This window comes from Tinamus guttatus, unplaced genomic scaffold (assembly GCF_059628265.1).
Source record: "Tinamus guttatus ecotype Peru unplaced genomic scaffold, ASM5962826v1 Tinamus_guttatus_pri_ptg000367l, whole genome shotgun sequence".
Lineage (NCBI taxonomy): Eukaryota > Metazoa > Chordata > Aves > Tinamiformes > Tinamidae > Tinamus > Tinamus guttatus.
Genome location: NW_028288901.1, coordinates 523,124 through 546,669, shown reverse-complemented (window position 1 = coordinate 546,669; position 23,546 = coordinate 523,124). Strand labels below are relative to the sequence as shown.

At 45.9% G+C, this 23,546-nt stretch overlaps 1 protein-coding gene across 1 annotated transcript in view; it reads right to left on the bottom strand.

The window, feature by feature from the left end:
• The window catches only part of SLC24A3 (solute carrier family 24 member 3), a 52,004-nt gene that overhangs the window by 8,767 nt on the left and 19,691 nt on the right, over nucleotides 1–23,546 (bottom strand). The window contains 8 exon segments of the mRNA XM_010214209.2: nucleotides 407–573; nucleotides 890–1,051; nucleotides 1,054–1,165; nucleotides 1,621–1,781; nucleotides 3,307–3,440; nucleotides 4,500–4,553; nucleotides 5,394–5,419; nucleotides 8,975–9,049. Of these exon segments, the coding sequence (XP_010212511.2) occupies nucleotides 407–573; nucleotides 890–1,051; nucleotides 1,054–1,165; nucleotides 1,621–1,781; nucleotides 3,307–3,440; nucleotides 4,500–4,553; nucleotides 5,394–5,419; nucleotides 8,975–9,049 (891 nt within the window).

The following is a 23,546-nucleotide window of genomic DNA, read 5'->3' as shown; positions in this document are numbered from 1 at the left end:
TGCTCTTTGAATTGATTTGTATTTTGAAACGCTGGAGGCCTTTGCTGAATGATGCCAGATTTCCTATGAGCTGCATTTAGCTGCACAGAGCAAGGAGAAAAGCTCAGTCCGTGCCGATCCATGCTATCCTGAACTCAGCATGCCACAAGAAATGCCAACTATATGTTGCAAGCAACACAGTGACCCTGCAGACTCTCGTGTTCCAGCTATGGAAAGCTGGGAGAGCTTTTCCTTGGAAACACCTCATCCTCGCAGACGAAAAGCAGGAGGAAACAACTAACTTTTCATCTCCTGCTCAGGATAATCAGAGTTATTAAAAAATAAATAAATGTCTTCTGCTATGGCATTCATTTTTGCCTTTTGTTAGAACTGTGTAGGGGTGGTTCCTGCTTTAGTGGGCACATACCATCCACACCATCATGTAGGAGAAAGCGGCGATCCAGAGGGTAGAAGAAGCAAAGGTAACCATGAACCATTTTTCCAAGTGGGGTTTGTTACAGTTGGGCACCGTGAAGTACAGGACAAAACTCAACGGCCACGTGAAGAGCCACTTCAGGATTTCAGTCTTACCGGCTGCAAAATAAAAAATGGGAAAAAAATCATAATTTTGATCTACTTTAGTCTAGCACACTTCAGATTTTTTTTTTAATTTTCCTGAGCAAGAGGCCAGGCTGCTCTCAGCCTAAGCGCTGTGCAAGCGGTTAAGACAGGGCACTAGTTGTTCACAGGAGCACAGCACAAGGGAAAGAGGGCAGCTAAGAGGATGACCATGGGGCAAACCCAGGAGCTGGGGTGCACCCAAGGCCAGGGCTCTGTATCCCGAGCACTGTCTGGCATGGCCAGCCTGAGCTTTGCTTTCTAGAACAACCCAAACCCAGGAGCCTCTTACTGGGGAGGTCAAAAGGCGTGTATGGCCCTTCATGGTCATCACTGTCATCTTCTTCTTCCTCTTCCTCATCGTTCTCGTTGTTCTCGTTATCCTCGTTCTCGTTCTCCGTCTCGTTCCCGGCCTCAGCCACGTCTTCGTCTCGCCGTGTGCCGTTCATGCCCGCTCGCTGGAGTTGCTTGGCCCCGTGCCATTCTCTACAACGTGCTTGATGGGTATTTTGATTGCTACTTCTGACTCACCATTGGTGTAAGCCCTGCTGTTTATCAGCCTTTGTCTCTGCAAACACAGGTAAATTCTTGCTGAAATGAAGATTTTTTTTAAAAAAGAGGCGAGGAGGGAGAGAAAGACACATACCAAGAAGTGTAGATTCAAGACAGGGAGATTCCAAGATGAGGGGCCAGACTCAGTGGAATACCAGGTTGTAAAATAAATGCAAGTAATATCAACATCAGATCAAGACTGTGGGTACCTACTGCAAGTAATAGCTGAAGGTAGTGTAGCCTGGGTCACCTATAGCTTTCTTTACTAAAGTCTCCATGGGGCTGATATCAATAGATGATTTAGCAGAGCCCTTACCAGAAAGATCAACTCTAGGAAAATTCCACCTGGGATCCCACAAATCTACTGAATTCCATTTCAACCTGAATGCTGCTGTAGGAAGGGGCAAATTCAGAAAGAAAGAGAGAGAGATAAATATATATGTATGTATATATAAATGATATAACACATACCTCATTGATCAACATGCGGCTGGCCATTGAGAGCCGGGTTTTGGGAGGAAAGTGGCTGGTTATCATTATTCGGAGGCCAGCCTCGGAAAATGAAAGCTGGTGTGGGTAGGCAGAGAGCAGCTCGTCCACCATGATCACTGAGGCTTTGCGGTGGAAATTCCCTGCAGCCAAGGGACATGGAGAAATTAAGGCCTCTCAAGATCCCACAAAGGTTTCTGAAGAATAATCTGTGCATTCCAGGGGGCCCATCTAAAACCATTCCTTCAGCTACTGTCTTTTAAAATATGTCTCTTCTGTCCCAATTTCTGCCTTGAGGTGGAATTTCTTTTTTTGAAATAAATTACCAATAGGGTGCCTCTACTCATGCTCATTATTACAAAGCTCAATCTCCCCTCCACACCTCATCAAAGGCCTGTGTTAAGCTGATGGTTGCTTCCACCAAAATCTGGCAGCCTGCTGGTCCACTGGGAGTGACCTGCCAGGAGCCATCGAAGGAGAAGGGACACACAGGGCAGACAACTGAAACAAACTCCAGCTGGGGCACAGGTATGAGGTCAAAGCCTTAACTATGGTCTCTCAACACTCCAGGTCAAGCCCAGGGCTTTTTCTGTGCTTGGAGGCTACACAGGATTTTAAGTGATAAGCCACAGCTGAAGTTGGCAGTGGGGACACTTGACACAGCTGGGCCTTCTGTTACCAGCTTATTAAAACCAGTGCTGAGCACTAGCCACGATTCATGATATTGCTATTTACTGCTATATCCTCAGCCTACAGAAGAGCATCCTCCTCATCCTCCCAGCCTTTCTGCCTGGGAAGGTTTCCATGGAGTGGATGTAAACATGTGGGGTTTTTCCTAGTCATCCAAGAGAAACTGTCAAGTGTTTTTTAACTAGGACTTTTTTTTCCATTTGGCATTTCTTATGTGGCACTGGTGGGAACTGCAACTACCCTCCTGCTATCATGAATGTTACAGACTCTTGCAGGTCTTGCCTTCTTTTCTCCAGTGAGTAAATTTTCAAAAAGAAACCCAGAACTTGAGCCATGGCTGCACCAGGAGGCATGTTGAGCACGTCAAAGCTTAAATCCCATAGCCCAAACTGCCCCGTGTGCTCATATTCCTGCAGGACCTGAGAAGACCTGAGCGACCAAGGAAGGCCTGAGTTTAGGGTCATGATTTAAATCAAATGGACGAAGATTTGCACCAAAGTGTAACCAAATGATCTCCACCAAGTGGAGATCTCCAAGTGGAGATCATTTATGTGGAAAAGTTTGTCGTGTTGAAGACGGTGGGTGGAGTGAAAGCACTCTACCCACACTCTACACTATGCACCCTATCCACACCAAAGCCATGTCCCCTCCTTCTCCTGTGGAGACACATACCCAGGCTTAAGCATGCTTATCCCCCTGTTCAGTTTATGCCGCTTTATGCATTAAATGCATTGAATCCAGCTGGAGGTGCATGGCCTGAAGCTGCAAGAGGCTGCTCTACCAGACACACCATTGGTAAGAAAGGGATGGCATCACCCTGCCATCAGGCTGCTGGCACAGAGGGCTTGCTAAAGGGCTATTGCTTTTCTTACGACATTGCTAATAAGCCACTGCTTCCCACACCATGGAACTGATGGACCCGCTTGATAAAACCCGCAGAAGGAGGCAACAAGTAGGGCGACTTACTGGAACAGTTACCTTTCTTTAGCAACACCACCGTGGCATCACAGTTGCTGTTATCATCCATTTCCGTGTTACTCGCTAACCCGTTCACCATGTTGGCAGCACCTTTGGTCTTCCTTTCGAAGCAGTGGTGGATGGTCGAGTTGTACCTGGGCGAAGGAAACACACTTCAGCTGTAATGTTGAGTTAGAGCCTCCATGACCCAGCTAAGAGTGGGGAGGAAAGCCCTCTGGTTTGCAGAAATCCAGCTAGACCAGGCTGCAGCTCTAGCTGCACTGCCTCCAGAGCAACCTAAAGCCAGAGCAAAGCAACCACAGACCATATGCTAAGTTCGGCCTTTGTAAAAAAATCACCACGCCCAACCTCCTAAATCTTCACTTCTTATTTCACTCTGAGCACAGATGTGAGCTACAGGCCTCACTGCATTTCACAGGCCAAGGTGGCTCGCTCCAGGCCACGGTCCCTAGCCAAGCCAAGCCACCTCCCCAGCTGCCTCCAAGCAGCTCTGCAACAGCTGGGCCAGCCCCTGCATCGCTCACCACAAAATAAATCAATACGGCAACACTGCAACGACGCTGCGTGCGTGAGGGGAAGACACATTCGGGCTTGTGTTTCCCTGCAAACCAGCCCCCCTTGCCTCTCGCACTGGGAATTGCTCTCATAATATTTACCCTGCTCATTGCTGCACAACACAGCTCTAATCGCACTTGCTGGGACAAGACCCACTGGCGCGTCTAGCAGCCGGCAGGTTTTGTTTAATGTTCCAGCTTGAATTTGGGTTTCCTTTCCACTGGCTTCGGAAAACACGGTGGGAGGGATTGGGAGTGAGCAGCAGCCTGGGGTGTTCCACCTCACCCCTCGATGCCTAGAAATCAGTGTGGGCTGCACTACAACTTCCCTGGGGAGCAGGGAATTGCAGAGGGGTTTTGGGAAGCAAATGCAATCCCCCACGCTTTTATTTCTTAGTAGGGATGCTAAAGAGACCAGGGGAAGAGCAGTGGCCAGCTCAGAAGGTGGCTGCTTTGGTGGGACTCGGAGACAACTCAGTTCTCCAAGTCACCCCAGAGAAGCGCTGCCACGTTACACGTCTGGTCCTCGGATGAGCGCAACAGAGATCCTGACTTTCTGGCTAGAAGGGTGACAGCTAAATGTGTGGTGGGTGACCAGGCAGTGACACAGGAGCCTCCGGCCTGCTGCGGTGCACTTACTTCATGATGACGATGTAGATGGCGTACATCAGCACTAGGACTAAGGACTCCCACCTGCAAACCAAAGCAACACCGGTCAGATGCTGTTGGATGCTGTAAAAATTTGTAAAAGGGCTCAACCCTCTCTGCTTGCCTTAATCCTTCCCCAGGAGAGGACATGGGTGAGGAAATGGTTTCCCACAGGAAGCTCTATGCAAAAATCCCCCGTGTGCAGCTTGTTGCAGACTAAGCCACACGGGACACAAGTCCTTTAAGGAAGGCTTTTATCTGAGATGCTGCATGGACAATACCAATATCTCCCTCCCTGCTTCTGGCAGTTCAGCCCTCAGCATTCTCATTGATGTGTTTTAGCAGAGGACGTGGTCAAACTGAATTAGGCCTCGGTGCAATTTTATTTAAATACAAAACCAAACCAAAACAAAAAAACAGCAAAACAGGCCATTGCAAAACTTGGTGTTTTAGAAATCCTCCGTGAAGCAAAACATCGCTTCCCTGGGGAGAATAAGTTTAAGCAAACATGTGCTGCAAAAAGCCTGCCTCCCCCTAGTGCTTGCAATCCAAATAATCCTGGATGTGAGGGAAATCAAAGCTACTACTGGCCCCTGCCAAGGCCAGAGATGCCCTGAAAACAAAGGCTGAAAGCAAAACTCTGCAAAACACAGTCATTTTTTAAAGGTTTTGCAGCCCTCCTAGCCTACCATAGCAACTGCAGTCTATGTAGTGACATTTGTAAATGTTTAAGATATTTAAACATTTAAGTGTCTGTATATATTTAGACACCTAGTGATCATCCTCTCATTAGCTTTTTCCCTGATAACCCACTTCTTTTGCAGCTCTTGTGCCAGGATGAGAACAAAACAATGAGAAAAGGACTTCACTGCTGTGTACACTCACCAAGAAACCTTCTCGTCATAAATAAACTGCGGAGGAAAGGTTGAAAAAGAAGCATGTTAGAAACAAAATACAGATGGAAAAGCTGCCGAGCCAAGCGGGGCACGGAGCGGCTGTGGGCTCAGCATGCCGTCCCCCCCTTCCTCCCATCCAGCCCATGGGTTGTCCCCACTCCAGAGCTGGGTCTTCTCCCCAGTACCCATGAGGACCTCCATATGAAACCACCCCAGCCAAATATACTCAAGGACTGCAACTGCTTCAGCCCCTCTGGAGCCCTATGCTCACGCCCCCAAGATAACTACGCCCGTGAGAGACGTTTTGTGCCCATGAGAGACGCTGCGTGCCTGGGGAAAAGTTGTACTGTGCCCCTGGAGCAACGGGCTCCCTGTCCGGTTTCTGGTGCCGGGGGCAGGCTGCAGGCCCGCTCTTGTCGGTGGCCGGTAGATGGCCGTCCTGTTTCACAGCTGGGCGCCTCCTCGGTTCCGGGCCTGCGGCCGCTCGTCCGCCTCAGCTCTGCTGCCGCCTCCGCTGCTGCGAGCACCCTCATGGCCAGGGCCCTGCTGTCCCTAGGCCCAGCCCTTGAGAGGCACAGCCCCTTCCTGAGCACCCAACTGCCACTTTTGGGCTATGGGACACCTGTGAATGGTGCTCCAGCAGCTCGCAGCACGGAAACTGGAGGCTGAGCCCTGACCAGTGTATCCTCTGGAAGAGGCAAGGGCCAACATTTCACCATGGCTAAGCTGTAGATGGGGGCCCAGGCTTCATCATGGCTGGGTTGTAGATGGGGGCCAGCGCTTCATCATGGCTGGGTTGTAGATGGGGGCAAGCGTTTCATTGTGGCTGGGTTGTAGATGGGGGACAATGCTTCATCATGGCTGAGTTGTAGATGGGGCGGCTAACACTTCATCGTAGCCGAGTAATAGGTAGGTAGGCCTATACTTCATCATGGCCAAGCTGTGCCTCTCTGAGGGGTCTGCACCACCGTCATGCACATAGCAGCCCTACAGCTTCATGGCCTACAAAGCCACTCTGCCCAGCATTTCATTTTCCTGAGGAAGTTACTTTCCATTTAGTCCTTCTAAAGCATCTGTATGTGGTTTGAACTCAGTGCTGGATGAAGAGATGCAAACATTAGGATTGCATTAGGAGAGCACCTCCATGGAAGCAGCACCAAAGAAGGGAAAGCAGATGACGTTTTGAAAGCACAGCACAATACTTCCCTTAAGCTATACAGCTTGCAAATAGCAACTCTTGTTTGGTAGCAAGCACCGAACAGTCATTATATCCATTGCTGGAAGAAAACACGACTACAGAACATTATGCATGTTCTAAGACGGCTCCAGTCACCATAATTTCTTCTGACAATGACTATTTTGGGCTGCAATGCGTTGGTGTGGTAGGACACAAAAACACGTGCAGTGACCTTTGTGATCAGAAATAGCACCAGTCCCACTGTCTTCACTAATGACTTTGACCATGTCCCTCCAAGTTAAGAAACACGGATGTCTTTTTCCTTGCAAGAGGAATAAGAAATAAGAACAAGTTTTGACAAGCTTTAATGGGTGACAGGGCATCTTTGCAACATTATTTTCAGGACAAAAATATTATAACATCAAATCAAGGTGAGGTATATGTGATAAACAGAGCTAATCTGTTTATAGCCTCTATGATTCAGAGTTCAACCAATCTTATCACCTGGCCAGTAGTACCCAACAGGTGAGTCTTCTGCTTCTCTATTTTCTAGGCAATTCCTTTCCTGGTAGAAATGGAAGGAGACAAAGCAGAATATCAAGGAGTTTTTTAAGTCATTGAATCCATAATCTCAAAATACTCAGCACTGGAAGGAGTGCATTTATTTCCTCACGTGCATATTTATGAGTAGGCAAGACAAAACTGCTCTGGAGTGCAACCCATATGGGAGCCAAGGCTTAGGAAAACAAATTGCAGTATCCTGGTATGATGGGCTGCAGTCCCAAAGCAAAAGGACTGTTGAAGTTCTATAACCTTGAGGAAGAGCTTACACAGAAACAAAGTACAGGAGACCGGAGCTTTCTCTGGAATGACAAAGATGTCAATTCAATGAGCACTATGAACTGTAGTTACACATGATAGGTAGCTAGGAGTTTCAGTGGTGTGTTGGGCACAGGAAGGTGAGAATGAAAGCCGCTGACTACACAAGGATGAATTGGCCATGGAAAACGCTGCCTTGCTTGAAGGATGGCAAATCCAATGGCAAGGTCAACAAGATCTTTAATTTGCTTGCCACCAGGCAATAAATGAAACAGCCAATCCAGAAAAAAAGAGGTTAAATGCCAGGTAGCTGCCCATATGTGTGCTTCCCTTGGAGTACACCAAGAGGATGACTGCTGGCTTGAATATGTGTCTTTATGCTCATACTATGCAGCTTATTTCAATTTGGAAGAGTAGCTGGGTTTATTGTTTAGGAACACACTTTTGGGTATGATGCTGCTGTCGAGCTATCAAGAAAAAAAAAACATTTTTTTTTTGTTTCATAGCTCATTGCTAATAATTATGCAGCTTTTATTCTGGTGGCGGCATTCATGCATGGATTAGACTGGAAATGAGCTATTTTTCAGAAGATGCTAAAAGGCTGACCTGGCAGGGCAGGAAATAGAAGTACAAACAAGCCAAGGCAAACCCTTGGAGATTTCAAGGACAGGCACCTGTACCTACACAATATGTGCATGGTATAGATGCATCCGCAGAGAGAGAGCGAAACAACACACGCGGTTGAAATCGTGTGTTTAGAAACACAAGCACTCATTTCTGACTATAAAGTTATCTTCTTGATCACAAATGAAGACTAAACCCATAAAATCACCGTTCTTCTGGGGAATCTAGGGACTTCATGTCCAAGGAAAAAACGTCATGCAAGACAGTACCTGTTACCAGGAAACTCAGGTTTTGCATTTGCTGACTTTGCTTTATATTGGCTGCAAAAGTTATGCTAAGCAGATGGGCAGGTCTTAAGCACTCCTGAGAACTTTTCTTCACTGATTTGAGGATATGCAGAGCACTTATGGAGCTTGTTGAAAGCTGGATTAGGAGCAGCACTGAGAATTACTGAAACTGTTAACTTCACAAGATGTGTTAACTTCACAAGATGATTTGCTGTTGGTGTGCACTGAATAAGCACACAAATATGTGGGGACATATCTACTACACTATAATGCTTTGTAGCTGTTGAGGATCTCTTTCTTCTGGGTACAAATGACGCTTCCATGTTGGTACGTAGGACTTTTCTGGGAAGCAGGGCCAGTAGAAAACAGGAAGAGTCGTTGCATGGAGAAGACAGAACTGCATGTTCATGTCAGAGCTGGAAGTGGGATTTAGCTCTGTACTCTGTCCCTGCTACAGGCTCTCAGGACCTTCCTCCATTGCAAACTCTTGGGTCAAGCTCTTTGATAGAACCAGGGAGATAACAAATACATCTGCACATGACTCCTGGAGCTAGAACCATGGCCACCAGACTACACTTTCTTTACAGACCATCTTCTGAGGCTGCAACAGACTCATGGGCTCCTATGGAGGAGTAACACGTATAGCAACCTTCAAAAACTTACCACGATAAGTGCAATGACGGACAGTGTATAGTAGATTGAATCTCTCAAGAGACTCCATGACGACAGTGCAACGACCTGGGGAAACATGCAAAGGAGAGGCCATGAGGAAATGCGTGACTGCTAACGCTCTGGGTGTAAGCTGGTCCCATACGTGCTAGGACACGTGGCATGAGATTGAAGTAGGGCTTTCTGAGACTGCTTGATGGAAGGGCACTGGAGAGATGGAGGGTTACGACCAAATCTGAAAAGCAAAGGTATAAGGTCACAGGCAGCGCTTTCCATGCTAAGTCACAGACCTCTGGCCTTCAGCACACCTACAGAGTCCAAAGGCTTTGAGAGTATCAAAGCAGTTTGTTAGCTGTGAACATCTGAAGGCAAGAAGTCATAAGTTCATATACTTAACCAAAAAAACAAAAAAAAGTTAGGTGTAGGAAGAGGATGAGAGTACTGCTTCATTCATAGAATCATAGAATCCTTAAGGTTGGAAGGGACCTCTAGAGGTCATCTAGTCCAACCCCCTGCACACACAGGGTCACCTAGAGCACGTGGCACAGGACTGCATCCAAGCAGGTTTTGAAGATCTCCAGAGAAGGAGACTCCACAACCTCTCTGGGCAGCCTGTTCCAGTGCTCTGTCACCCTCACTGGTAAGAAACTTTTCCTTAAGTTCCTGTGGAACTTTTGGTGCTTCAGTTTGTGGCTGTTCCCTCTTGTCCTATCTCTGGCCACCACTGAAAAGAGACCAGCCCCATCCTCCTCACTGCCTCCCTTGAGGTACTTCTAGACACTGCTCAGGTCCCCTCTCAGCCTTCTCTTCTCCAGGCTGAACAGGCCCAGCTCCCTCAGCCTCTCCTCATAGGGCAGATGTTCCAGGCCCCTGATCATCCTTGTGGCCCTGCGCTGGACTCTCTGCAGCAGCTCCACATCCCTCTTGTACTGTGGAGCCCAGAACTGGACACAACACTCCAGATGTGGCCTCACCAGGGCTGAGTAGAGGGGCAGGATCACCTCCCTCGACCTGCTGGAGACGCTCTTCTTAATGCAGCCCAGGATCCCATTGGCCTTCTTGGCCACGAGGGCACACTGCTGCCTCATGGTCAACTTGTCATCCACCATGACACCCAGGTCCCTCTCTGCAGAGCTGCTCTCCAGAAGCTCAGTCCCCAGCCTGTACTGGTGTCTGGGGTTATTCCTCCTCAGGTGCAGGACCTTGCTCCTTCCCTTGTTGAACTTCATGAGGTTTCTCACTGCCCTGTTGCCCAGTTTGTCCAGGTCCCTCTGGATGGCAGCACTGCCCTCTAAGGTATCAGCTACTTCTCCCTGTTTGGAATCATCAGCAAACTTGCTGAGGGGGCAATCATCCCTTCATCCAGGTCATTGATAAATAAATTGAACAAGACTGGACCAAGGACTGACCCCTGGGGGACACCCCTAACTACAGGCCTCCAAGTAGACTGTGCTACTGATCACAACCCCCTGAGCTCTGCCATCCAGCCAGTTCTCAATACACCTCACAGTCCACTCACGTGAGCCACACTTCTGGAGCTTGCCCAAGAGGATGCCGTGAGGGACAATGTCAAAAGCCTTGCTGAAGTCGAATTCTGAATTTCTTTCCACTTTACAGAAAGTACCTAAGGGTATTACCTTCAATATACCATATTCATGTATATTCATACATCTCTGTATTAACAGACCACACAGAATTAAGAATTGCTAACAAATTAACATCCCATCTAGACTCACTGATTTAACTGCATGGGCAGAAGGGCTTGCTGATGTAGAGCAGTTTGCAGAGTTGCTAATGATATATTAAGGAGATCGAATGACCTGGGAAGTCCACAGTGAAGCTGGTAGAAGGTAGAAACCTTCTCTTTGTATGAGAAATGAGGCATTCGTTTCTAACACCTGGGACCAGTGATCAAACACCCGGGACAGAGGGAACAGGGAACACTCCATCTCTGGATGTCTTCAAGTCGTGATCTGGCTCCTGGGCTATGGTAACAGGCAGCTGCACAGCCTGTCACAGACCAATCGAGACTAGATGTTTAATGATTCCTCTGACTTTAAATCTATTAAGAGAACCGACGTTTCTCTGTCCAGCACACAGAGACCTCAGGTGGATGGAAAACTGCCCAAACACTAAGTCACTCCTTGACTTCCTCAACCACTAATGCTGGAGGAGGTGCAGACAGCCATGTGGCAGTAACATCTCCCATCACCTAAATCGTGCTCCATTCTTTTCAGCAGCTCTCCACAGCTGATCTGTCTCCTTAAATTTGATCCTCCCTTTCTAGAAGGTATTTCTTGCATTGCCTTTGTAAACACACTTTTCTTATGTTTCTTCGTGAATCCAAACAGAAACTTTACTTTTATTTTCTGCCATCTCTAAAATCTCCCCTTGATGCAGGAAAATCGAAATGCAATATTCAACCGCATTTACCAAGATTATCCCTTACAGCACTAGCACCTATGGAAGAATACCAGTCAAATAAAAGTTTTTATGACAATAAATGTAATTATCATGGATACTGGGGCTGCTTTGTAGCACTAAGAAAACAAGATGTGATCTTACAGCGTAGCCATAGGATAGTAATACTGTTGTTTTCGATAGTAATACTATCCAAAAGTAAGGTTGTTCTACTACACCTTTTCTCACTCTTTTAAATCAAGGAACTCCCTAGAGACTTACGGATGAAAAAGGTCCCACAACCACTGTGAGCGGTGCTTACACAACAGTTTTCATTTCCTACTCAAAATTTAGGCAAAACATTCCCTTGGTTTATGTTTTCCAGCATGCACAAGATGGAGCACTGGCCTCAGGCATTACAGCTCACCTGCAGCACAAGAGCCCTTGGTTTGAAAAGAAGCAGCATTAAAATAATGGCAAGGGGAATCGTCTCAAGCATTTGTGGATCATAGAAAGAAGCCACTCTGAAAAATGCTACTCCACCAGCATGGAGCAGCCAGATTACTGCTAGCTCGACCATCAGCAGAGCCACCACGTTGGTGGCCTGTGAGCATGGGCTCCCAGTACGCTAAGGTCCTGCGTGCATTCAGGATGGGAAATCCATGTCCAAGTTCCTACTCCAGCAGAAAAATGTGGTAAGAACAATAAAAAAAGAACAGGCAATTTATATGGAACAGAGGATAAAACAGGAATGCCGTGCAGTTCATTTTACCTGACACCTTTCACAGATACAGAAGGCAGGAGGAATTTTGGTCATTGTGGGCTGACTGAGACAGGAATTCTGATCTTGGGTGAAAAAAAAATGCCAGTGAATAACTTGGCCTAAAGGCCTGTTGACTTGGACTTTAACTTCATTAATAGCATCTGAAAGGGCAGAAAAACAGTCAGAGGGTGGTAACATCTTCCGTATGCTAAAATTCTGAATATTTTTTTCTCTGTCCTGGGAAATTGTCTCAAGTCACCTCAAGTCTCTGCTCTGCATTCCTGGAGAGCATTTCAAGCACCGCGGGCCACATCCTTCCCAGGTGTATCTGTATCTGACCTTGCATTTCTGAACATGTTTTCTGACCACATCCTCCAGCCAGGCTTGTGCATGAATTCAGTAACTTCATTTTCATTTGACAGTATCTCTAGAAAGCTCCTATTCCAGAGCACTGACAAAAACAGTTTCTCATATTTCTTTACTGTTAACTCTTGCAATTCTGGAATTTTATTACCTTCCAGGAAAAATAATGCTGCAAAAAAAGATGCTGACCATTATATACATATATTCTTTAAGGCCTCTTTACACTGGCTTTTTTAAGAGAGTGTAATTCATGCCCAGTGTAAAGTCTCTCTCTGCAACCATCATCATGCAAGAAACTCTTATCTAAAATGAGAAACAGACCTTTAAAGTCCTTGAGTCAGATTAGATTTATGCCCTCTAACAATGTGCTTCAATATAAGGAAGGAGAGATGAATGGAGGTGCTCTATGACGGAAATTTCCAAATGTAGAAACCTGCAGTTGGATTCGTAATTCTATTCAGAGCCTTAATTAAATCTCCCATCTTCTATTTAGTGGACGCCTTCATTTTGATCGAGCAATTTTCACAGGAGAGTTTAGGATATTATATTGGTTTATTCCAGCCTGCTTTTATGAGGCTGTACCAAGTCCTATGTGCTCTTCTGAGCACAGATGCTGGCAGGGATTTTACAGCTGCAAACTTCAGTTCTGCATAATAAAAGCCATGACATTTCAAAGCAAATAATAAATAAAGGAACAGGCATGGTGGTAACTGTAGCTATTCAATCGAGTGAATGCTCCCCTGGGTGTAAGGAGTGTCACCACACTGCACATTGTACCAGTAAAAAGGTCACTACAAGTCAAACTAGCACCTTCCCTATTCTTGGCTATTCTCTCAGAATGTCTTCATCTATGTCCAGGGATTTTTTCCCAAACAAACATATTAAGATCCCAAAGGCAAAATGCAACTACCCATCAGGGATACATTCTACAATATTCACAGATCAAGACCCTGTGGGAGTCACAGAGACTCTTGCTTTGATTTCAGATGGCATTGAGAGAAACAGGCTCAAAATACAAGTTGCTGACATTTTGCAGAGAACCTAAATTGTCGCCCTGATGCAGCAAACATGGGGCAAATCCATCTCAGCTTTCCCTGCCAGAGGAACAAATCTCTGAGGTGTTTCTGTGGGTAAGGTATATGGATGCTAACTCTCAAAGAGGTGAGACAAACTCCCTGAGAAAGGCACCTTCCTGCTCCTCCGAGATAGGAAAGCTCCGTTTCTGGTTCTCTGTTGGGTTCCTACCAGGCAAACTCTCACTGATCTCTGCAAAGAGCCTGAACTCCCCACCCAAGAGCAAAACCGAATGGCATGGGGTGAACACAGTCACAGTAACATATATGATGTAGAGAGCAAATAAATGAAAAATCCCAAGTAAAAGGAATGGCAGCACTTTCAGCCTACACTGATGAGTTGTGCAGTCTCCCTGTAACTGTCATGACCTTGAAGGCAGGCTCATACTATTGCAGAAGCCAGGAGCTGCACATAAATCCTAGCACCCTGGGACCCTCTTGAACTACAGCCTGGAAACCAAGGCAGAAAGGAAATGAGAGGAGCAAGCAGCTTAGGTAAAAACATGATGAAATGTGGGCTTTAAATTAGCAAACCTATAGCCCAAGGGACACCTGATCCTTTGGGGCATAAAGGGGCAGCTGCAAAGGCATGGACTCTGAGGTTGCACATTTCTTCCAGCTGAAGGAAGTATCTGAAATTCAAATCTCCAGCAAGAACCTGTTAGTCCTCCCTCGACTGCTTTTGAATCTGGGATCTCTGGACCTGAAAGGAAAAACTCTCTAGCTGAGGCACTAAATGAGAGCTGCCCTCTATGCACCCGGCACATGGAAGGACCTATAAGGACACATGCTCACCTCCATGCCCCACCTTGCATTAGAAACAATTAAATCACTCATTTTCTATTTGTAAAGTCTTTATAACACACTGATCATCTCCCAGCTCTTTATGGAACTCTTCACTCCAAGGCATTTACTTCTCCTGTTGCCCTCTGTTTCCTTGGCATTCTTGGCCTGTATAATCAGCCCTAAACGCTGCCTGGAAATGCTGGGCTTTGGAAAGATGCCTTCTAACCTTGTTTCCCTGTGCCCTCTGGCACAGAGGGTCTAGATTTTCAGGTATTAACTGCTAATACTTGATTTCTTAATGCAAAGAGACAGCAGTTCTGAGGCGAGGGTGTCAAATGATTAAAGACAATCCCTGTCGCGATGAGTTGCAAGACTCTCGAGACAGCAGTGGAGATGGGCTAATCGTGAAGGTGGAATGTCCATCTCCCCTACTCCAACACATGGGTCTCGCAGCTGGGAATATATCCTTCCCCTTTGACTCTCACATGCTGTTGTTGACTCCTTGGATGCACTTTAGTCCATCAAAAGTAGATCTTCACGAGAAGATGTCCACTGAGCAGGATGCATTCTTGGGTAAAGATAAGCACTTCAGCTAAGCTGTAAATGGAAATGTGGGCATAGCTCTACTTCATTGGACATAGTGTTAATACAAGTGAGTTGTGCTTGTACTCGCCTGGGTGTGAGTTGACTCCTAGTATTGGCCAACATATAGACAAGGCGACTGGAATCCAGGGATCTAGGCTCTATTTTGACTCTTCCATTGAGGGACAAGGTGTTTTAAGATTCCCCATTGCAGTGAGGAGAGCAAGGCCTCTTTCCCACGCACCGCTTAGTTAACTCAAAAATGCCTGAGAAGAGTTCAGAGGCGGTGGCAAAGCCAGGGTAACGATCTGGATGGTTTTTGTGATCTTCTTCTGCTTGATGCCTCTCTTTTGCCCCGAGGGCTGTGTGTTCCTCCTTTGCACTGTTGATTATTGCAAACACAGGTTTTATTCTTATTGGTAGTTAGACATTTTAAATCAGATTTCTCATCCAGAGGAACCTTCTGAAGATGATTGTGAATCCCAACTGTAGTCACTATGATATCGATGGGAGCACTCCAAAGCCAGGAGTGATTTGCAGGAGCTATTCCCAGAGCTGAGGGACAACTCTTTGAAAGCTGGATGGAGTTCCCTTTGCAAGGCCAAGGCCTTGTCTCCTGGCCCCAAGCCAAGCCTGACGCTACCTTTCAGCAAATGCTTGTCAGAAGTCCAAGCCAGTTCTGTGACAATAAATATGTCACCTCAAAATAAGCTCAGTGACTAATGTCTGGCCAATATTATGGTAAAAAAGGGACTCAGATGGAATTAGCAGGGACAGACTTTCGGGAAAATTAAGTTTACAACGGGTTGTGGATAATGTGCATCTTCCTCATTTGGCTTTATGCAAAAATAAAAACGGTACCAGCGCTCATCCTGCCCATGCTGATGGGAGGATGAAATTCAAAATCCCTTTACTTCCCTGTGGTTTGTAGAATTGAGTCCTCCACAGTAACCTACCTTCCTCCCCTGACAGTCACCAAACCAAGGCACTGCTACCACCCATTAAAAAATGACAGGTCACCGCCAGGTCTACCAGCTGGAGTAATTAACCAGCAACTAAGGAGCATGCAGAGCAATCAAGGAGCAAATTTAATTAAAGACAGTATAAGTTATTCTGCCCTGTCTGCTCAAACTAAGGCCAAGTACTTGTCCTTCTCAAAATTGTCGTTCTCAGAAGTCCACTGTGAAATCCTCGATCTGTTGGTGCATTTCATTGTCGCTAACTGCATGGCTAATAACAGCAATATTGGTTGAGGTTTAATTCTACTTGTTCTGCACAAGTATAAATGTCAGATATAAATGTATTGGCAAAGAACATCATTATTGGGTCTTAAGTGCCGTATGCGAATCCAACCACCCTGAATCACGGCTGCTCAGCCAAGCCAAGCACAAAATTAAAACACCTCCCTGACACAACTGGCACTTTCTCCAGTAGGCAGTTGTGAAAGAGAAAATGACTTGATTGGACACAGCAAAATATCCCTACAAGGGCAGATCATTGTATGCTAGACACTGTTAAATGTAGAGCAGCACCTGATCCGTGCTTCATTTGCAAAATTCAACTTAAGAGCAGATTTGTCAGCTACTCACTTTGGCATAGATGTAACAAGAACATTTATTTTACTGTAGTCAGGTCAAATTTAGTAGGTTTTGCTGCAGTTTTCTTCTGGTTCAGTATGGTTCATTTGAATTTTCAAATTCATGGGGATTAAAGAGACATGCAAGCAAATGGGACAGAAAAAAAAGGGAATCTTACTGTTCCTACAAGTGGTGGCACTTAAAAATCATGGTGTTTTGCTAGCATATGGACAAATGTCTAAGGCTGTTCCTTGAAGCCATTACATCCTTATAAAGACCAGCACCAGCTAGATGCTGCTGCCCACCAACATGCTGGGCCACTTTACACTTTCAGGGACAACCTGTGAGTGAGCTGTGGGCCAGATGAATCACTGGTGACCACAGCAGACTGCTCTGGATGTCCTTGAGGATCCTCGCTTGTCCCATGTCCAGCTTTGACTTCATGCCATCCCAGCATCTATGAAACTGTTGGAAAAAAAACATAGAAATTCCACCCCATTTCTGCCTATCTTAAGAGCACATTGGGAAGTCCTGACTTCCAAGGAGCTGAATATCCCTGACTGTCTTTGGTGCATCTAATGAAGGTCTGACACTCAGGGGACAGTGACTGATCCTTCAGGACTTCTGCATTCCCTCTGACAGGGCACGGGCTCTGCTTTTAACTTCACTGTTTATTATTTTCAGAACTCCTTGGATGCAAAGATCCTGCCACCTCCCTGTTCAATGCCACTGGTTGTGATTTTCATGAAGCATCACATATCAACGTGAGAGAGTGACACTGCCCTATTTGTATTTATCTTTCAAGAAGCAACTGCAGAGTCTCTACACTTTTCCCAGGAGTCCTTCACCTAGGACTGAAGCAATTCAGAGGCTTCTTGTTCTGTCCCAACCCTATGGCTTGAGCTTGGCTGAGCCATTTAACCTCTGTCCCTTCTTCTTAAGGGGATAAAAGATCCTTATTACCCAACAATAGCCATGCGCTTTCACCAGCATCAGTCACACAGCAGTAACGTGGAGTCATGCCTGAGCTAAAAGATATAGACTGAAAATCTCAAATTGGCACCATTTGACCAGCAGCCTGTTGCTGCCAGCACTTTGAGACACTCCATAATTCAGACACAGCACTGCAGAGACCTCTAAATTAAGACCCAGTCTTCAAGTATTGCAGGCTCCTGGTTATGACCACTATGAATTTTCTTCCAGTGTCTCAACTGCACCTTCCAAGCTGCCATTTTCATCCACTTTTGGAGTCTGCCATGTGACTTCTGGCCACGGATACAACCTTCCACATGACTTCACTAGTCGTCTTCCTCGGATATCTTCCCAGCACATTTCACACCCTCCTTGAGATCATTTCATCTAGACTCTCATCTCTATAGCAATTGCAATTAAGTTACAAGGCAGATAATATCTTAAGATAATTTCTGCTGCCTTTCAGCAGTGCTTAGAAGAGAGGTGCTGCCTAAGCATCAGGAACTAGGAGTTATTTCTCCCAATCCTTTCCTTGTTTTGGGCATTACTGAATCCCATCCACAAGGAACAACCTGCCCAGCAGAAGCTGATAATTGTTGGCTGACAAACACAGCAGAGACGAGGGGGCTCGTTTGTCCTGCAGGCTCCTGCTTGCAGCATTCATCTGCCAGGCTCAGAACAACCTGAAAATGTGAATCAATTGCCCTTATTCCCACTTTAAGGTCCCTGGAGGAAACCAAAATCATAAATGAAAGCATGACCCAAGTTCCTCTGGATGTTTTGCAAGGAGCTGGGGTCACAGAACTGGAGAGACCTGAGAAATCAGAGCAAATGCAGAGCTGTCCTCACTGGCTGGAACAGCCTCCAGCTCCAGCTGGGACAGCATGGTTCCAGAGCTGAAACCCAAACCACTCTTCTCCTTTTTATACCTCTCAATGATGCCTCCCAGCTGCTGACATGTAGGGCTCAGGGCTGCCCCAACCCTCCTTGAAAGCTAAATGTGGCCAGCTGCAGCACCAAGTACCTCCTGGCAGAGATGCCAGCATCTTAGGATGATGCATTAGGGCCACCTCAAGGCTTTGACCACGACTAAACACCCCTCCCTGTACAGTGTATTTAAGCAAAAAATAAAATACAAGTAAGGGTCAGAAAAAAAATTCTGAGCCTTAAGATACATCTCTTTTTAGGCCAGTAATGCCAAGCAGCTCTGATCTAATGGGTTCAGTGAGAGAAGACCTTCAACTGCATGGAACCCAATGCACCCCGGGCCAGCCAGTCTCTGCAGGACTCAAGCCACACTCCCCTGTCCACTTCTTACCTTGCCAACTGACTCCATCTATTCTCATTATTTCATCTTTTAACTGCCTTCCCTATTTCTGTCCTACCAGTGAATCTAACACTGTGAAAAAGTCTTGAAATGCTAATTTTAAAAAATCACAGCAGAATCTTTGATGGCCAGACTGGTCCCAGCTCATTACGTTCTACATGGCACCTGATCTGCCAATTAGATCTGCTCCCCATTGGCAACCCAAAATACCCCTGTGCCCTGCATTGCAGAAGCAGTCAAGAGTATTAAGTTCTCCTTAACCTACTACATTGTGTGATTTAAATGTTCTCCTCAGTTGGACACAAGCCATTAAAAAAAAAGCCTTTCCATCCTCTTTCCCCTCCCAAAACTCCTCCACAACCCAGGAGAAGAAAATAAAAAGCTCTTGGAAGCAATCACAAAGCCAAAGGTCAGTAACTAAACCAATCTGAATTACTTGTAGTCTGTGAAATTAAAGCTTAAAAGATTAAGATGCATGCAAGCTAACTTTAAAGGCAGAATTAGATTTAAAAAGTAGATTACCAAAATCCCAGTCTCTTCACTAAATGTTATATTTTACCTGGTTATTAAATCTCTGTTCCCAGTTTCTGCTTCTCAGCTCTTCTCTATTGATAACACCTATTTCTTAGGTACATTTTCACATACAGGGTTTTGAGAGGTGTCCATTGCCTACACAACAGTGGAGACAGGAAGAGCCTTCTGGGTTTATCTGACTTCCTCAGAGAGCTTTAGAGGCTCAGGATTGTGTGCAGACAGCAGATGCAAGCGCATCCTTGGAGTACGAGGAACACAAATGATCCATAACAGCGGACTGAGACCCTCTGAATGGGATAATTTCTCCAGGAATCAAGGGATCCCTTCTCCAGGGATGGGATCATGCCTCAAGAGACACCCCACGGGTGCACCACCTCTCCACCCCAAGAAACGGGGCCCTGTAGAGCTGTCGTGCAGAACAGCCCCACGGGAAGCAGGGCCTGGATTCCCACCTGGGCATCGCGGAGTCTGCAGCACAGCACAGCCTGGATGGGCCCGAGCAGCCCATCCCAACCCCAGGGAGGTGCAACAGGGACAAGGGGACTCAGTGCAAAACGTGGCAATCAGTTAGATGGTAATTAGCCAGTCCAAATTACGCAGATTAAGAGTTGCTGTGTTTAATGCTGTGAGTTGCAACTCATAAGGGTTACATTGCTCTCAAGTACTTCTCACTAACCTCTTCCAGCTCCTCATTCTCTTCCACAGGAAAGAGGACTGGATCTGGACGGAGGACATTTCAAAACTGAACAAACTCTGCTGTGCTGGCTGGAAGGAGAGCAGAAGGAAGGCAACAGAGGCTGCCTCCGAGAATCCCACCTCCTTCTATATCCAGCAGGCACTGCCATGAAATGCTGCCTAGCTTGTGTCTGAAGGGCTGAATCTGATGCCACATTTTCATCCCTTGCAACATGCCCTTACTTTCTCAAGTTCTTCTTCTTTCTTTAACCTCACTGTGCTTTTTTGCCCCATCTTTAAACCATGGATTGTTTGTTGTCTTGCACGGATTTGGGAAAAATTAATTCCTCATCAGCTGCTCGGACACAATAGTGATGAGCAGGGCACAGGAAACGACTAATTTTGCTTTCGGAGCAGGGCTTGAATCGAGCCTGGCGAGTAGAGCAGAACTGAAAAATGAGGAGAAAATAAAATAATGCATCGCTGCTCATTAAGTGAGCCCGTTCGGCTGCGTGCCCTGGAGGAGGCAGGGGCCCCGCAGAGCACCCAGCGTGCCATCGTGTAATTAAAGGCTCTATAAAAATGCAAACATGCAGGGAGGGGGACATATTAAGGTTGCAGAAGGAACTTCATTGTTGCCACATTCTAATGTCTCAGCAATTGACTTTCAACCTTAATAATGCTCTTTTAAGGGTGTTTCTTAGGTGCCTGGTGTCATACCGAGGTGTGGGCAATGTGCTTTCCTCTCCGGTCCCAGCAGCACGACGCCTGCAGGGATGCAGTCATGGACATCCCATCCATTAAATGCTTGGAAAAAATGATCCATCAGTGTGCGTGTTGGAGAAAATACATAAAATTTGGGGAGTGGGGGATTGTTTCTCTTTTTAAGTGATGTGTGTGTAACCGGAAACATTATTTGCTAGAGCCAAAGAACAGCACACCCAACATAGCACATACATGCTGCAGCCTAATTTAAAATTAATATATACCCTGGGGAGAGCTGATCGATGTTTTTGAATTCAGCTTGTCACTGGTGGGGAAAAAAAAGGGGGTTTCTGATGATACGGAGCAGTTTTGCAAAATCAGAGTGCTTTTTAGAAATCAAAAGCGGAAATGACCATTGCATTTTGCCATTCGTCCTCCCTATTTGGATGGCAAAATAAAAACAGAGAGAAAAAGCGCACCAAAAACAAATGTGCAAATGGAACAGCTTCCAAAAAACTACAAAAACAACAACAAAAAAAGGCAGGTATTTCAGAGATTTTAAGGATTTCAGAGATTTTAGGAATGCTACTGGAATCAATGACCTCCATTCTGGTCGCATGCTGTCGTCATCACCACAGATATCTAAGGGATCCTACTGAAATACTGCACCGACGGCAGGCGGATGCGAACGGAAAGCCCTGCTGAGAATAAGAGCACACTCCCTGCAAATCCCCGCACAGAAATCACCGGTGTGAGCGTCTGGAAATTGCTCCTCATCAGTGCTGTAATTATGCAGGTTTAGTTACTGCACACTAGAGCATGGGCTGCAGAAGCATCTGGAGATGTGATGAGCATCTTGCTCTGTAGCTGGATCAAGAGCCCTGTGTGTTTTATACACGAGTTCTGCTTCAGCAGGTCTCTTCTGCACTTTACAAGGGCCCTAAATTTCTAAGGGTCCCGAACTGGGCTCTGCTCCAAAACTCCCAGCTCAAACCCATTTTTATATATATCTATAGAAACATGTATACTTGTATGTGTCTGTATAGTCCTTACATATATATGGTTTTACATAAATTATATGAGTTTAAATATATATATATATATGAAGAACATACAAAGACATACATAAATATTTTAACTTGCCTGGCTGGGACATGGAGCTAGCTCATTCCCATGGACCGACTACGCTGATTAATGTTTCCACCAACGGCGCAAGGATGCATTGGGTGACAGCAGGAAAAACGAAGGACTTTGGAGGAAAAAGTTGGAATAAATGAAAAGCACAGAGGTAATATCAGCACTGCTGAAATGGGACTTTCCCACCTGCATGGGAAGTTTTTTAGCAGGTTAGGGGCTTGAGACCAATAATGCAGGGCATATTGCAGGAAGACTTAGCTCCTCTGCCATTGTGCTAAACATCTAAACTTTTCCATTTGCTTCAAAAGGCAACCTGAGCAAAAAGTCCTACTGATTACAGGAGAACCCCTCTGGGGAACAGGGCTTCACGCCCTGGGAAAGCTTTGGTAGCAACTAGTTGGCCTGGATCAAATAGATCTTCACAGTAAGTGTTGTGGCAGAACCACTAATGTGTTGGATGTGTGTAGCGTTCAACTGCACGTTGTTCCATCAATGCCCCACACCTGCTGCACTGCCCCATCGTTGTGAGCCAGCTCCAGAGCTGCATCTTGGCACCTGAATATCCTTCGGGTTCCGATGCAAATCAAGGGGGTTTATGAGTCTAAAAAGTAGATTGTAGACTTTTTTCCAGCCCCCTCCTACTGTGAAAAATGTTCCTCCTCATCTTGAAAAATGTCTGTGGTGAAAGCAAATAAAAACTGGATTGTAAACCTTCCCGGGAAGGTCCAAGCTCCCTGCTTGCTTTCACATACTGGCCAAGTTAAAAATGTCCCTTCTCTTGGATTCCTCTGTCAGAAATAGCTACTCCACTGCCCTGTATTGCTTCTATAATCCTGCTTTACCTCATTGCCAACAAGTCTGCAGAGTAAGAAGATTTCAAATAACATTTTATGAGACCAGAAAAATACTGGGCATGCTGGCAAATGCTAAGGTGAATGCAGATTAAGATACTTAATTACAGCGAGTCAATCATCTCTGCAAGTCAGAGAGCAGCTGAGATGTCACAGCCTAATTTAATTTCAGATGAATAACTCGTGTTGTCATATGTAGTCTGACAGGCTGAAATGCGGTCAGAAATTATACGAGGAATTGATAGCTTTATTGCTAGTAATGTAAAATGTTGGGGCCTCCTTGGAGATATTCAAAACTTGACTCTACATGGCCTCAAACAACCTGATCTAACTTTGAAGTTGGCCCTGCTGGAGCTGCAGTTGGGTTGGAGGTTTGGACCAGAGACCTTTAGAAATCTCTTTCCACATAAACCATCTGGTGGCTATCAATGAGATAAAGTACAAAGAAAGGCCCAACCAATATTATTTTGTATGTCATGTCAGTCACCAACAACATTGGTGAGCTCACCATGTGCATCCGTACCTATCTTGCAAAAAGGGGGCATCTTTCATGATGCTCCAGAAGGGTCCTAATGCTCTCAGAAATGTCTGCCATGCCTCACCAGTTTCCATTGGCACCAATCAGAGGCTCCTTTGGTCTTAAACATCATGATACATAGGTCACAATCCATTTTTTTCAGCAGCTACAGTGAGGATGTGGTCAAAAAACAACTGCATTCCTTTGACTACTCCTATCTACTGGGCTGCTTAAAAAGCCAGAGCTGATCTTTGCTGTTTTGTTTTTCATTTCAAAAAATGCAAGAGGAACAGTGTAAGGCCCC